This window comes from Girardinichthys multiradiatus, chromosome 7, assembly GCF_021462225.1.
Source record: "Girardinichthys multiradiatus isolate DD_20200921_A chromosome 7, DD_fGirMul_XY1, whole genome shotgun sequence".
Classification (NCBI taxonomy): Eukaryota; Metazoa; Chordata; class Actinopteri; order Cyprinodontiformes; family Goodeidae; genus Girardinichthys; species Girardinichthys multiradiatus.
This window is the reverse complement of record NC_061800.1, coordinates 27,736,071-27,750,180: the sequence shown is the minus strand read 5'-3', so window position 1 is coordinate 27,750,180 and position 14,110 is coordinate 27,736,071. Positions and strand designations below refer to the sequence as shown.

Genomic DNA, 14,110 nt, shown 5'->3' with positions numbered 1-14,110 from the left:
ACTCTGTCTTAGGAAAATCTCACCTCTGGTAACATACTCATGCACCCTTTCTAGTTGACCTGTCTGCTTCTTATTTTGTCTAGCAAATCCTCAACTTGATCTTATTTTCCTTTTGTCAGACCAGAGAAGATGGGAAAGCAGCCTGTAATCCTTGGAAACCTTGACGTTACCATCGACAGTGTTGCCCCCGACTTAATGAGTAAGCCCTTTGAGTTTAACAGAAGAGATGAAAGCTGCTTTCCTCAGAACATAACTGGTCTCATTGTCTGCGGGCTATTTATATGGTCTCCTTGCTCCTGCTTCTGCATATAGATTGCGTTACCTCATCCTACATTCCCGTGAAGCAGTTTAACGGCAACGGAGGGAACAGCATCTTTTTCGAAGTAGAGGAGTTTGTGCCGTGCATTGCCAAATGTTCCCAGCCTTTCACCATCTACAACAATCACCTCTACATCTACCCAAAGCACTTGAAATATGATGGCCAGAAGTCATTTGCAAAGGTAGCACCATCACAGTCTTGCTTTGTGGGTTTATTTATGCAGTTCTAGGAAGCTGAGCTGAAAAATAAAGGTTCTAGTTAGTATTCCATCCAGTTTACGCACCAGCTTTTTTTCTTCAGATGTTTTCTTTTGGATCCAGTTGCACTGCTTTTCTCTCTCAGTGTTGCTCACTGTGTCTGTCCTCAGGCTAGAAACATAGCTGTCTGCATTGAGTTCAGGGACTCAGACGATGAAGAAGCTGTTTCACTTAAGGTAAATACGCAGTAGAGGTGGCAAGTGAATCTCCGGAGGACTGTTTTTGCAATTCACAAAACACAAATTTCTTCCTTTTTCAGTGCATCTACGGGCGACCTGGAGGATCCTTGTTTACCAAAAATGCCTTTACCTCAGTATTACATCACCAGCACAACCCTGAGTTCTACGATGAAGTAATATAGCTCATGACAGCCCATGTAATTTATCGTTAAACCCATATAATGACATTAACAGTTTTGCTTCTTTTGGATTAGTTTAAGATTGAGTTGCCGACGCAGCTCCATGAGAAACATCATCTGCTGTTTACCTTCTACCACGTGAGCTGTGACAGCAACAGCAAGGCCAGCACCAAGAAGAGAGACGTGGTTGAAACTCAAGGTAAAAACCTCAGATCCCTAACTTGTACATGCAAAAGCTAAATCCCGTTTTATAGTATTACCCCCAGTGCCTACACCTTTAAGACACTCCTTCTGGAGGCAAATACTTTATCTATTGTTGCCTTTTCTCCTCTTTGTAATTAGTCACAGCATCATCATGCTCATCAATATCATTTAAAGTTTACCAACCCTGGTACAGATGTTGGCAAACATAATTTTTATGCTTAAAGACTATTATACGCAGCGTACTACAGTGGCCTGCAAAAGTATGCATACCCCTTGACATTTTTCACATTTTGTCACATTACAGACACAGACTTTGATGTATTTTTTTTGTGGTTTTATGTGATGGATTAACACAAAGTATTGCATAGCTAATAATAATAAAGAATAAAAATTATTTGTGGTTTTGAAATAAAACTCTGAAAAGTGCTATGTGCATTTCAAGTTCCCCTGAGGCAACTTTCTAAAACTGCCTTTTCCCTCAAGCTTTAAGTATTTTGAGGGGTATCTCTACCAGATTTGCACATCCCATGGCGGAAATATTTACACATTCTTCTTTGCAAAATAGATCACATTCAGGTCTCCAGTCTATCACAGGGTATAGCACACACACATTTCCATCTAAAAAAAACAATTCAGAGTGACCAATGAACCTAACACGTTGACCCAGAATATTCGAAGAAATCCTGTTTATGCTCAGGGAGAACCTGCAAACTGGAAGGATTTGCAGCCCTGCATGATACTGCCACCACCATGTTTCACCATGGAGATGGTGTGTTTAAATCATATGCAGTATTTTCTGCCACATCTAGTGTCTTCCATGCTGGCCAGAAAGTTAAATTTTGGTCTCATGTGACCAATTTACTTTGTTCTACATATTTGCTCTATTCCCTACCTGGCTTGTGTTGATCTGTCATCATTAGCTTTCTTCTTCCCACTCTTCCATAGAGCCTAAATGTGTGAAGTGCACCACTAATACCTGAGCTGTGGATCTCTGCAGATCCTCCCATGGGCCTCTTGATGGCTTCCCTTGTAAATGATGATAGCACCCTTTCCACTTTCAGATGATCGATTTTAAGAATGCTTAGTGAGATGATCAAAGCTTTGAGATATTATTTTATAACCTAACTCTGCTTTAAACTTCTTCACAACTTCAATCCCTGAACTGTCTGCTTTGTCCCTTGGTCTTCTTGATGCTGCTTGTTCACTAATGTTCTCTAACAAACCTCTGAGGACTTTAGCTGCAATGACCTGGATTCATACTGAGATTAAATTACACACAAAAGTATATAGACTAAATGACACGCAGGTGGACTTCACAGTTATGCATTACTTTCAGTTTAACTCAGTTTATTTATATAGAGCCAATTCAGAATTCACAACAAAGGTTGTCTAGAGGCACTTGACAAAGCATTCAATCAATCATACAGACATATTCCAAGTCAATCACACACATTCCTTGTTATCAAACACTGCTGTCAAGTTCTGTTTATCATTGGAATTGGTTGAAAGGTTTTCTGTCTAAGGAAACCCAGTAGATTGCATCGAGTAGATGACAGCAACATTCACTCCTCCTGGATGAGCATGTAGCAACAGTGGACAGTTGCAACACTTAATGTTGGTCTTTCACATAAAATCCCAATATAAGACTATGAAGTTTGACCAAATGTGGAAAGGTACAAATAGTATGAATACTTTTTGAAAGGCACTGTATTTGCATACATCTAAATAATACCATGCATAATTTGTGGTGTTAGTAAAAATAATTTAAAGGAAGAAAAAGCCAGATCACATGACCCTTGGCTCTACTCATAAAGCTCAGGCCTACAGATTGGTGGGAAGGGGTGAAACGGGATTCAGTCTTTAAGCCTGTCTGTGTCGCTGTTGTTACTGGCAACCTCTGTGGGACTCATGTTATTCTCTATATCTGCTCTCAGTGGGTTACGCCTGGCTCCCCTTATTGAAGGATGGCCGGGTGGTCATGAATGAAAATCACGTCCCTGTGGCTGCTAACCTTCCTGCTGGATACCTCAGCTGTCAGGAGGGCGCCAGCAAGGTAGAGCAATCCTCATGGTCTTTAACAATGCTACTTGTACCTGTGTTACCTGTGTTATTTTTCATGTTCCTAAAGTTCTTCATTGTTTACATTAACTTTGTGTCGTTGTGTCTACATTGACACTAATAAAACACGAATTGTCTTTTCTCTTACCTTTACAGCATTTGAGTCCTGAGGTCAAATGGGTTGATGGAGGAAAGCCCTTATTTAAAGTGTCCACACACCTAGTGTCCACTGTGTACACTCAGGTTTGTTAAAAGACAACCTTCAAGAACTAAAACTAGTCATTTGTCAACTTTATATCAACTGTCTATTGTTTTCCTTTACAGCAACACAGTTATTTAGAATTATTCACTGTGCTTTTATATATTTTGTGCATTTCAGGATCAACATTTGCACAATTTCTTTCATCACTGTCAGAGTATTGCATCAGCAGCACAAGGATCTGGAGGGCAACTGGTCAAATACCTGAAGGTACTGGCTGTCCAGAATTAACATTTTATCACCGAATTTGATACAAGATGTGAAAGCGAACCTGTATTTTTGGCTCCTGAGTAATACAAAGCCATTTCCTGCTCAGGAGTAATGCAGTTCTTTTCACAACCCTGCCCACAGTATGGGATGTACAATTATCATTTATTGTTATTATGGGGAAAAAAAAGCTATCGTGAAAAGGATTCTGATTTATTGTGACAACGATGAACTCAAATTAATGATGTCTGCAAGCCACACAGTTTCACAGCATGATTGGGATTGGTAAATTTTTAACATCAGTAAAGATGCTCAAATAACATCAGTACATAGTTTGATGCAATTATTGTGTACCGTTTGGCTTGCAGGAGCAACACATTATGTAACTAGTGTGGGGAAAGTAGAATATTCGATAAGGGGTGTGTTTTATTTTTACAGCAGCACTGACTCTATGCACTGACGGATTTATTTAAAAAAAGTTTATGATTATTGTAATAATTTTTAAATACTTAATCGCATTTGTAGTTAATGCCACAAATTATCATGATGACATTCTAAGTCCATGGTGCCCATCCCTAGCTCACAGTCTTTTGCACAGTTTGTGGTAGTTACTGGTGCAGCTGCAATTTCCCCGTGTCCCTAAAGGCCACATAGGTGTTTTAAGGTTGAGAAAGGATAGCACAAAACATCTTGCTATAGTTTTATTACTATGTGCTATAGTCAGATGAGGCCAAGATCGGGTTTTTCAGCAATAAACACTGCAGGTGTTTCTGGCTTGAACAAAGAATTAATTTGTGTAACATCTCTGGGCTGGTTTCTCTTCCAGACTTTTTAGGAACCTTGTTATGGTGCATGGCATCTCAGAGGATTTAAAAAACGACATTTCAAACAGATATCTGGTGGACTCTGCCAGTAAACCAAAAACACTGAGTCCAACACAACTGTTGCAATAAATCTTGTCACTTAGCAGATGCTTATATTTAGTGCAACTTCTAATTTAAGTAATACAGTTCACGCTTGGTCTTGAAGAAACCTGGCAATGCATAGCTGAAATTATTTGAGTGACAGATTTGCACAAACCTGGTACCTGAATATCTTTCCTCTCCCTAGATGCAGAAATGATGAATGGTAATTAGGTTTTAATACAGTTATATCTGCAAAACAAAACGATTTTGCTGTTTAAACAGAATTTGTTTACCTTTGTAATTTTGCCCACTGAATAACTTGTAATTACGTCTTCCGCTGGGTTGCATCTTGGTCTTTGCTATTTCCATCAGTTCATGGAAACATCAGCTTACAGCTCCCCTGCTGAACACTGACACAGAAAACAGCATCTGGTGCAGTGCACACCTTCAGTTTTATTGTAAACTCAGCCATGAACATGAACAATAGCCAGAGGCCTAAACAGCAGGTTAGCTGGTTGGTGGCAGCTCTCCAAATGACTTGGCAAGCTTGTGTTAGCTTCCTGAAGGCAGAGACAAATGCGGCAATATTTAACTTTTTATTTCTAGGCTCTGGAGCAACGGTGAGTGTTATGAACACAGTTTTTACCCATGTCCTTGGTTGTCATTGATAAACTCCGCCAGCTGGTTTTCCAGTGCTTCTCTGCTCAGAATATCTTTCCCATTCATCTTTTAAGTATTTATTTAGTAGTTTTCCTGTGTAGAAGCTATGACTCCCCTCCTTTGCCTTTTACCCACAGAGTCTGCATGCCATGGAGAGTCATGTGATGATCAAGTTCTTGCCAACTATCCTGAATCAGCTGATTAGAGTCCTGACCAGTGCCACACAGGAGGACGTAGCAGTAAATGTTACAAGGCAAGAGTTTCTCAAATGTTTGATTTAAATTCAGTAAATCTTATTGATTGCTGATAATCCCGTCAGTAATATTACAGGGCATGCAATCTTACCTAACAGAAAGGAGATTTTACTGTGATCCTTATACAATCTATTATTGAAGAGCACATCATCACTCTTGCTCCTCTTTTGCCTTTTTGTCTGTTAGAGTCATGATTCACATTGTAGCGCAGTGCCACGAGGAAGGCCTGGAACATTACCTTCGCTCTTATGTGAAGGTAAAATCCATGAGCTGACTTAATGAAACTGTATTTTATTTGTGTGCTGCAGGACTGACCATTTGTCTGTGAATGTGTCTGATCCAGTTTGTATTTAGGACTGAGCCATACACATCCTCAACAACCCGAACAGTACATGAGGAGTTGGCAAAAGCCATGACTGTAATCCTGAAGCCTTCCACTGACTTCCTGACAAGTAACAAGCTGCTCAAGGTAGATTGCCCACTCATAGCCCCTTTGTAAAGTAAGAAGAGTTACAAAGTTTTCAATATTCTTTGATTTTCTGACTGATGTTTGTCTGTCCTGCAGTATTCATGGTATTTCTTTGAAGCCTTAGTCAAGTCCATGGCTCAGTACTTGATTGAAAGCTGCAAAGTGAGGGTGAGTTTAACTCAGACGTCTCTGCTGATGTTTCTTTTGTTATAGTCAAGGTTTGCATTATGCTACATTTTATACCTTTGCAGCACTACAGCTAAAGTATTACACTGCCATAGTTTACTTTCAGAAGAGGCACAACGTGTACACATTAGCTGTGGTGACAGAAACCATGCAGGCAGCTGTAGTAGTGAAGGAACAATAGAACCTCCGATTCATCTGCAGGATGTGAGGAAGACGTCATCAGATCATAGTTGTCATGATACTGTGAAGTTTAATTGGTAGAATATGTTTAAAATCCAAAAATAACAACATTCCTATTTAATTTGGTAATATAATAAATGCCACTAAACCTGCCTGTAAAATATAGTCATCTCAATTACAAGAAAATAAATCTGCTTTGTCTGTTTTACCATTAAAAATGTTATTCGTTATGAGAAAATAATTAAAGCTGACTATACTTACTTTCCTAACCTACATGTGTGGTTTTGTTTTATTTTGATGGCAACAGACACAATATAAACTTTTAGTTTCAAAGAGAAAGCAAACAAAAATATAGTTTCATTTTTTTGTACTTCAAATTTAGTTCACATTACTACAATGACATCATTGCTATTGTTGTGTGTCTATACAGTCATATTCAATATGATTCAATGACTGATTTAGTAACTCATATTCTTAAGTGATCACATTAATCACACATATATATGCCAAGGGAGACAGGGGAGATATTAATGTTTTATGGTAAAACTGTATGTTGTATGAGATGGTTTGTACAAGTGTTTGTGTTGTGCTCTTCAGCTGTCCAGGAACCAGCGTTTCTCAGCATCTTTCCATCACACTGTGGAAACTTTGGTAAACATGATGACGCCTCACATCACTCAGAAGTACAAAGACAACCTGGATGCTGCTCGCAATGCCAACCACAGCCTTGCTGTCTTCATAAAGGTCCACTTAGGATCATAAATATCCTCTATTACGTCCTCTGGCGCAGCTTCTTGATCACTGTGTCTTCTGTGCGTCAGAATAATTACAGATATTCTTTCTGGTTCGTTCTGCAGCGCTGTTTCAACCTGATGGACCGAGGCTTTGTGTTTAAGCAGATCAACAACTACATCAACTGCTTCATGCCTGGAGACCCTAAGGTGCTTTTTTACACTAATTAACTGCAGCCTGAGATCTATCAGCGCTCTGTTTAGTTGTATGGCATTAACAGCCATTTTCTGTTCGATGTTGCTTTCCTGATGCAGACGCTGTTTGAGTTCAAGTTTGAGTTCTTGCGCGTTGTGTGCAATCATGAACACTATGTTCCCTTAAACCTGCCGATGCCATTTGGAAAAGGGAGGATACTAAGGTTTCAAGGTGAGAACTAGAGCTTCTTTCAACTTCCAGGTACAGTGTCTAAATGTTTTCACACCACTGCAACTTTTTCACATTTTGCCACATTACAACCATAAGCCTCAATGTACACTGTTTGGATTTTATGTTACCAACACAAAAGAGAGAATAATCGCGAGAAGGAAACCATTGTTGAAAGAAAACAATGCAATTTCCTGTTTGCAGTTTTCATAAACCATGTAGGAGCACAGCAGGAAGATGTGAAAGAATGTGCTCTGGTCTCATAAGTCACTAATTAGATTTTTGGGTTTCTAGTGTTGTGGAAACTAACACTCCACATCACTACTTACAAATTACGCCCTCAGTGAGACATGGTTGTGGCAGCATCATGCTGTGGGGATGTTTTCCATCAGCAGACATTTGGAAGCACGTCAGCTTAGATGGTAAGAGGGATGGAGCTAAATACAGGGCAATTCTGGAAGAAATCCTGTTAGAGGATAAAAAGACTGGAGCAGTTGTTCACCTTCAAGCAGGACAACAATCCTAAGCATACAACCAGAGCTACAAGAAATTGGTTTAGATCAAACCATGTTCATGTTTTGAATGGCCCAGTCAAAGTATAGACCTAAATCCAATTGAGAATCTGTGCCATGACTTAACCATCCTGTTGTCACCGGTCCTGATCAAAACTTTCATAGACAGGATTTCTAGGCGCAGCCAAGGGCCAGAGGGGGTCTGGTTTGGGGACCAGTGGATTTCGTCTCTCATTTTTGCAGATGATATGGTCCTGCTGGCCCTCTTTAGCCAAGACCTGCAGCATGCACTGGGGCGGTTCACAGCCGTGTGTGAAGCAGCTGGGATCAGAATACGCTCCTCCTAGTCCGAGGCCATGAATTGACCAGAAACGGGTGGTTTGCCCTCTTCAGGTTGGACAAAGAACGAGATCTCGGATACACCTAGTGGCTGAATTAAGCTTCCTCCGCAGGGTGGCCAGGCTCTCCCTTAAAGATAGTGTGAGAAGCTCGGCCATTCAGGAGGAGCTCGGAGTAGAGCCGCTGCTCCTCCACATAGAACGGAGTTAGTTGAGGTGGCTCGGGCATCTGTATCGGATGCCTCCTGGACGCCTCCCCAAGGACACGCTGGAGGGACTATATCACTTGGCTGGCCTGGAAATGCCTTCGGCTCCCTCTAGAGGAGCTCGAGGAGGTTTCTGGGAAGAGGGAAGTCTGGGCGTCTCATGACTTAAAACTTAATGTGTACATATGCTCTTCATCCAATCTGATTGAGATAGAGCTATTTTACAAAGAAGACCGGACAAAATTTTCAATCTGTAAATGTACAAAAGAGACAAACCACAAAAGACTTCAGTTATGTTTCACTTTGTGTTGGATTGTCTCATGAAACACTAATATAATACATTGAAGTTTCTGGTTATTAAATAACAAAAGGTGAAAATGTTCAAGGGGTATAAAATAATACTGACAGGTGTATAAAAATATTTGTTCTGTAAATAAACTAAACCTTTCAAATACATCATCAGCATTTCTTACAGGATGCTCTGTGTTTCTTTTTTGTTTGCTTCAATTATGTGTATTGTCTTCAGATGATACAGTGGAGTCTCATGGTACTCCAGTAGGTAGGTAATTGGAGTCCTCCCTGCATGTTGTCTCAAAATAAAGCAGATTTAAATGTGATAATTCATCACTGAAGAAGTCAGGGTTATCTATGAGATTCAACGCCAAATATGCTCTGCAACTGTTGAAATTTCTGAGGTTTTTTCAAAACTGGCATGATTAAAATGAATGTTTTAAAAATGTTAGGGCAGAAAAAGAGTCAGCAGAGATACTTGTGCGTTTGATTTCAAATTGCTTCTCTCATTTACGGTGTTGTTTTAGTTCATATATTGACAGCTGGTGATGTTTGATCCTGACTTTGAATCCTGTCTTTCCAAACTGTTGATGCAAAACGCAGGGGGAATTAGTCAAAGCTGAACATCTAAGCTCTTCCTTCTGTCTGCTTCTGTTTAATGATAATCAGCTGTCTTCCAGGATGCTCCCTAGTTTCAAGGTTCTGATCGAATTTACATTGAATCCGATGTTCACTTTCGCTGTCTGGGATTGATTGTGGCTTCATGTCCTTCTGTAAGCTTAGTTTCCTGCTTGTCCAAGTCTGTAACAAAGCCCTCATCAACCTCTTCCTGCCCCACAGATCTGCAGATGGATTATTCTCTGACGGAGGACTTCTGTAGGAACCACTTCCTGGTTGGGCTTCTGCTCAGGGAGGTCAGTGCTGCTCTGCAGGAGTTCAGGGAGATTCGGCAGATAGCCATCCAGGTCCTGAAGAGCCTCATGATTAAACACACATTTGATGACCGCTATTCCTCCAAGGTAAGCTGTATGGTTCAGCACCACTTATCTCACTCCAACATTTTCACTTGTCTGCATGACGATAGTGGGTTTTTTTTTTTTTTGCTTTATTTTTAGAGCCAGCAGGCTAGATTGGCCACCTTGTACTTTCCCTTGTTTGGTCTGCTTCTGGAGAACGTCAACAGGCTTAATGTGAAGGAAGTCTCCTCGTTCCCCATCAACCACTCCAACAATGTAAGACAGCCACCTAGTGGCTTCTTTTAAGTACTGACATTCATCCAATCACAACACAACTAAGACAAACATTAAATTATAACACAGCTCTGCTTCATAAACATCTCCCTTAAGGATGTAATCTGTCTGAGATTAAGATGCTGCATAGATTTACCTGATCACTTCTTGAATTACAAGTTGTCTTTTAGTCTTCACACTTGCTCTATCTGTTCTGTCTGTGAGCTGACTTAAAAATTTCACTAAATTATACAGCCAAGGAGAAAGACAAGTCAATCAGACTGCAACTTCAAATATACAGTCATGGCCAAAAGGTTTGAAGCTGATTTGGTTTTATGGTGCAATTTGCATTGATTGAAGGTTGCAGTGATGAGTGATCACATGAAAACGAATTATTTGCAAAGTTCATGAAAATTTATTAATTACAAATACTTATTTTTCGCTTAAAATCATAATCATTTACGTAAACCTTAGTTGCATCCAATAAATCAGCATGACATCACCACTTTGCAGCAAAAGGGCTTCACAGACAACAATATTGCTGCTAGTATAATTGCATACAAAAAAGCTTCTTATAAAATCCTCCTGTAAAGTAAGTGATTGGATTACCACCAGTGCAGGGCTTGCTCAGCAATGGCAGCAAGTGAGTGTGTGTTCCTGTATCCAGAGTGACGCAGGGGCTTCTGAATACTGGCCTGGTGTGTGGAAAGGCAGCAAAAAAAGCCACTTATCTCCAATAACAACATCTAGGACAGACTGATGTTCTGCAGGAAGTACCAGGACTGGACTACAGAGGACTGGGGCTAAGATGTTTTTCTCCAAAACAGTCCCCCTGAGACAGTTTCAGACATCTAGGAAAATTACTTTTTTGCATTTGCTAAAATAACTTTGTCATCTGCAGACATTTTTACAAGCCACTGTTAAACATCTGGTAAATCTCGTAAATTAATAATGTAAAGCGTGAACAAAACTGGTCCAAGAATAGAGCCTTGTGGGACCTTTGCCTAACAAATTAGGAACATTGTACCCAACCAACACAGACATTTTGCCTTAAAACTGCTTGATTAAAAAAAACGTCTATCCCTATAGATAAAAGAATGTCATGATTGAGGGTATCAGAGGAAAAGATGAGCATCTGAATGGGTTAAATGGTTCTCTAGATGTTTTTTATTTCCTAAAGCTTTGGCTGCCTAGCTATACCTACTCCATAAAATAGTTGAAACAGTCCTAATTTGAAGACATCATTATAATCTCTGGGTTTAAAATAAAGGTACTCAGAAATTTTAAAGATTTTTTTTTTTTTTTGTGTTTAATTGTTCCTCAGAATGGACGAGAAGATTCCCTCCTGACCAACGCCTTGATGACACCTCCTAGGTCCAGCACATTTCTGGACACCAGTTTGCACAAAGATGTTTTTGGAGCCATCTCAGGCACCAGTGAGTTGGAAATGATGGCTGATGTTAAAAAAACAAAGTTTATTTTAATCAGGGTTCCTACCCAGTCTGGAGTTTGCTTTTATTGTTTGCGGGTCTGAATAAGTGTGGAATAAAGTTGATTCAGTAAGGAAAAACATTTGATTTTATTGATAATTGTCTTTCTTTTATTTTCTAAAGGATAAAAGCGTCATAACGGTAAATAAATGCAGTGATTTCTTTTTTATTGATCTATATGCTTTGGTTTAGTCATATTGTACAAGGAGTCAACATTGTACCTATCAATAATGACTGAATACACAGCATTTAAAAAAATTCAAACTGAGCTTTTTTACTCCTTTTTTGGACTCTAGACAATGTAAAATTCAGGTTAAACTGGAGTGTTCTTTATGTGGGTCTATTTTAGATAAAAACAATACACTAAAACTGCATTTTTTTTATTTTTCAAATGTAATAAAGGAACCAATGTTTACAAACTGTGTTGAAGAATCTGCATTTACGATATTTTTAGCCTTAGTGTTATAGATGGTGAAATAACAGCAACATGTTATAAACCAGAAGCCAAAAAAAAAAACTGAAACGGCTCCATACCAAACCCAGGAGCCGGTTTCAGAATTGTGAGTTTTCAAGGTTTTTGGGATCTAAACATGAGAACTAATGGCTATTAAAGATGTTAAAGGGTAATAATTCTGTATGCAGCAAATGTCAGGAATGTTATTAATACCCCAGGGGAAAAAAAGCTTTGTGGACATCTGAAAATAAAATGTGTAAGAACTTTCTTTAATATTTCCTGAGAAAAGCAAATCTTTGTTTTTGATTTTTTTTCTTCAGCTTCCCCTCATGCAACGTCCACCCCTAATGTGAACTCTGTCCGCCATACCGATTCTCGGGGCTCCCTTATCAGCACAGATTCAGCAAACAGTCTGCCTGAGAGGAACCATGACAAAGCCAATTCTCTTGACAAGGTATTCTACCTGATGTTATCTTTCTGCAGCATGCAGCATTCATTTCATTGTTCTGCTTCACTGCAGCTTCACAGATTCTCCAGGTGTTTACAAAACTGACAGAGAAAGTCTTTGTTAACTATACCCTCAACATCCTGCCATTACCGTTCGGCCAGCCACAGGAGATGGAGAAGTTTGTACGGAGACATTCTGCCAGTGTCCTGCTTCCCTTTGTGGAGAAAGGAGACACTGTGTGTTCTGTTCACACCAAACATGCTACCTTGGACCTCGCCCTGCTCACCGTCCCTTGTGTCCCAGAAATCTACCTGCAGTCTATCAGATCACTTCAAGTATAAATCCCTTCACATCTCCAAGGAGTGTCCCATCTGGGAATGTTAGCATGTGTCCCGAATGTCCTACTTCCCTTAAGCCATAGCTTCAGTTTGTTTGCCTGAGGATTTTCGTGATTTCCTGTTTGTTCTTGTGGTGGAACATCACAATGTTTGTTTCATTGCTCATTTTCCCAGGTTTCCTACACATCCTTGAAAGGTCTGTAAGAGTCTGAAGTTTGCATTTTCCATAATGGGACACGTGTGAGGGGAAACATGAGCATGGAGATTTTTCAAATTTTCTGAATGGACAACTTTAAACTTGATATGTTTGAATCTCCACAAACAGATTAAAGGTATAAAGTTCTTTTTATATGGAACAAGTCCAAGTCCAAATATAAGATATTGATCAACTTTATTTAAACTCAATATCTTAAATATAGATTTTGAAAAGGAAAAGGAAGCTGGTCAGGGTTCCTGGAAAGATTGACTGAGCTGAAAACTGGGCAATCCTGGAAGGAAACCTGTTTAGAGGCAACAAAAGACTTGGGTGAAGGTTTAGTGGGTAGGAATACTTTTACAAGACACTGCAATCGGACCTGAGTACTGTACAGAAAATCACAAGACTATTCCAGAAAGTGTGGCAATGTAAGAAAATTTGCAATGAAATATGTGTATGAACCCTCTTTTTCAGATGCTGATAAGCATGCATGCAAAAGGCTTTCTTACTGTCGCCTCAAGCTAATTGTGAGAAGAAGCTTATTACACAAAATGGACTGCACTTTTATTTTCTGTGCTGTCATCTGTCTGTATGTGTGTGTTTTATTTAATTTGAGACATCACATAAGAACATGTTTCGCTACATTAAAGGCATACTGGATCCCAAAACACTGACCAAAACCAGGCTAAATAAACAAAATAAAGCTTAATTAACCTTTTAGGGAAATCAACCTTAATCTAAAAGTTATGTAACCTCAAAACACTCTTTTTAAAAAAGACTGCTCCAGTTGCATGATGTTGTCCATGAAGTCACCCACCTCCAGTTTTATAGTCTAGACTGAATACTGGCAGAGGGACATGTGTGGCATTTTTCCCAACCATGTCTGTGGTACAGCGGTTCTTAACGGCTATGGTTCTGTTTTCTCTCTGCTCTCTAACTCAGCTGGGAGAAATTGTGTTTGTTTAAAACCACATTTTCCAGTAAAAGCATGCAGCATCTTAGCTAATAGGACTATTTCTGCAGGTTGACTGCTTTATCCCTGGCAGTGAGAGCATATATCCTAACTATGCCATAACCGTGCAATAAATCAGTTTAAAATGTGTTTTCTATGTTTAATGCAACATGTGTCAGCATCAA

General features: G+C 39.5%; 1 protein-coding gene across 20 annotated transcripts in view; it reads left to right on the top strand.

Annotated features, from left to right (window-relative positions):
- The window catches only part of LOC124871059 (dedicator of cytokinesis protein 9-like), a 125,740-nt gene that overhangs the window by 90,273 nt on the left and 21,357 nt on the right, over positions 1-14,110 (top strand). For 10 of the 20 annotated variants that reach the window (XM_047370006.1, XM_047370011.1, XM_047370010.1 and 7 more), the window contains exons 16-35: positions 120-199; positions 313-500; positions 687-752; positions 836-928; positions 1,010-1,133; positions 3,073-3,191; positions 3,353-3,439; positions 3,576-3,665; positions 5,365-5,480; positions 5,668-5,737; positions 5,825-5,950; positions 6,047-6,118; positions 6,914-7,060; positions 7,174-7,257; positions 7,363-7,474; positions 9,054-9,086; positions 9,659-9,837; positions 9,934-10,050; positions 11,372-11,483; positions 12,312-12,445. In XM_047370006.1, coding sequence (XP_047225962.1) covers positions 120-199; positions 313-500; positions 687-752; positions 836-928; positions 1,010-1,133; positions 3,073-3,191; positions 3,353-3,439; positions 3,576-3,665; positions 5,365-5,480; positions 5,668-5,737; positions 5,825-5,950; positions 6,047-6,118; positions 6,914-7,060; positions 7,174-7,257; positions 7,363-7,474; positions 9,054-9,086; positions 9,659-9,837; positions 9,934-10,050; positions 11,372-11,483; positions 12,312-12,445 — 2,149 coding nt within the window. The remainder of the gene's footprint in view (positions 1-119; positions 200-312; positions 501-686; positions 753-835; positions 929-1,009; positions 1,134-3,072; positions 3,192-3,352; positions 3,440-3,575; positions 3,666-5,364; positions 5,481-5,667; positions 5,738-5,824; positions 5,951-6,046; positions 6,119-6,913; positions 7,061-7,173; positions 7,258-7,362; positions 7,475-9,053; positions 9,087-9,658; positions 9,838-9,933; positions 10,051-11,371; positions 11,484-12,311; positions 12,446-14,110) is intronic. The other 10 variants (XM_047370021.1, XM_047370018.1, XM_047370016.1 and 7 more) reach the window with 1 other exon arrangement.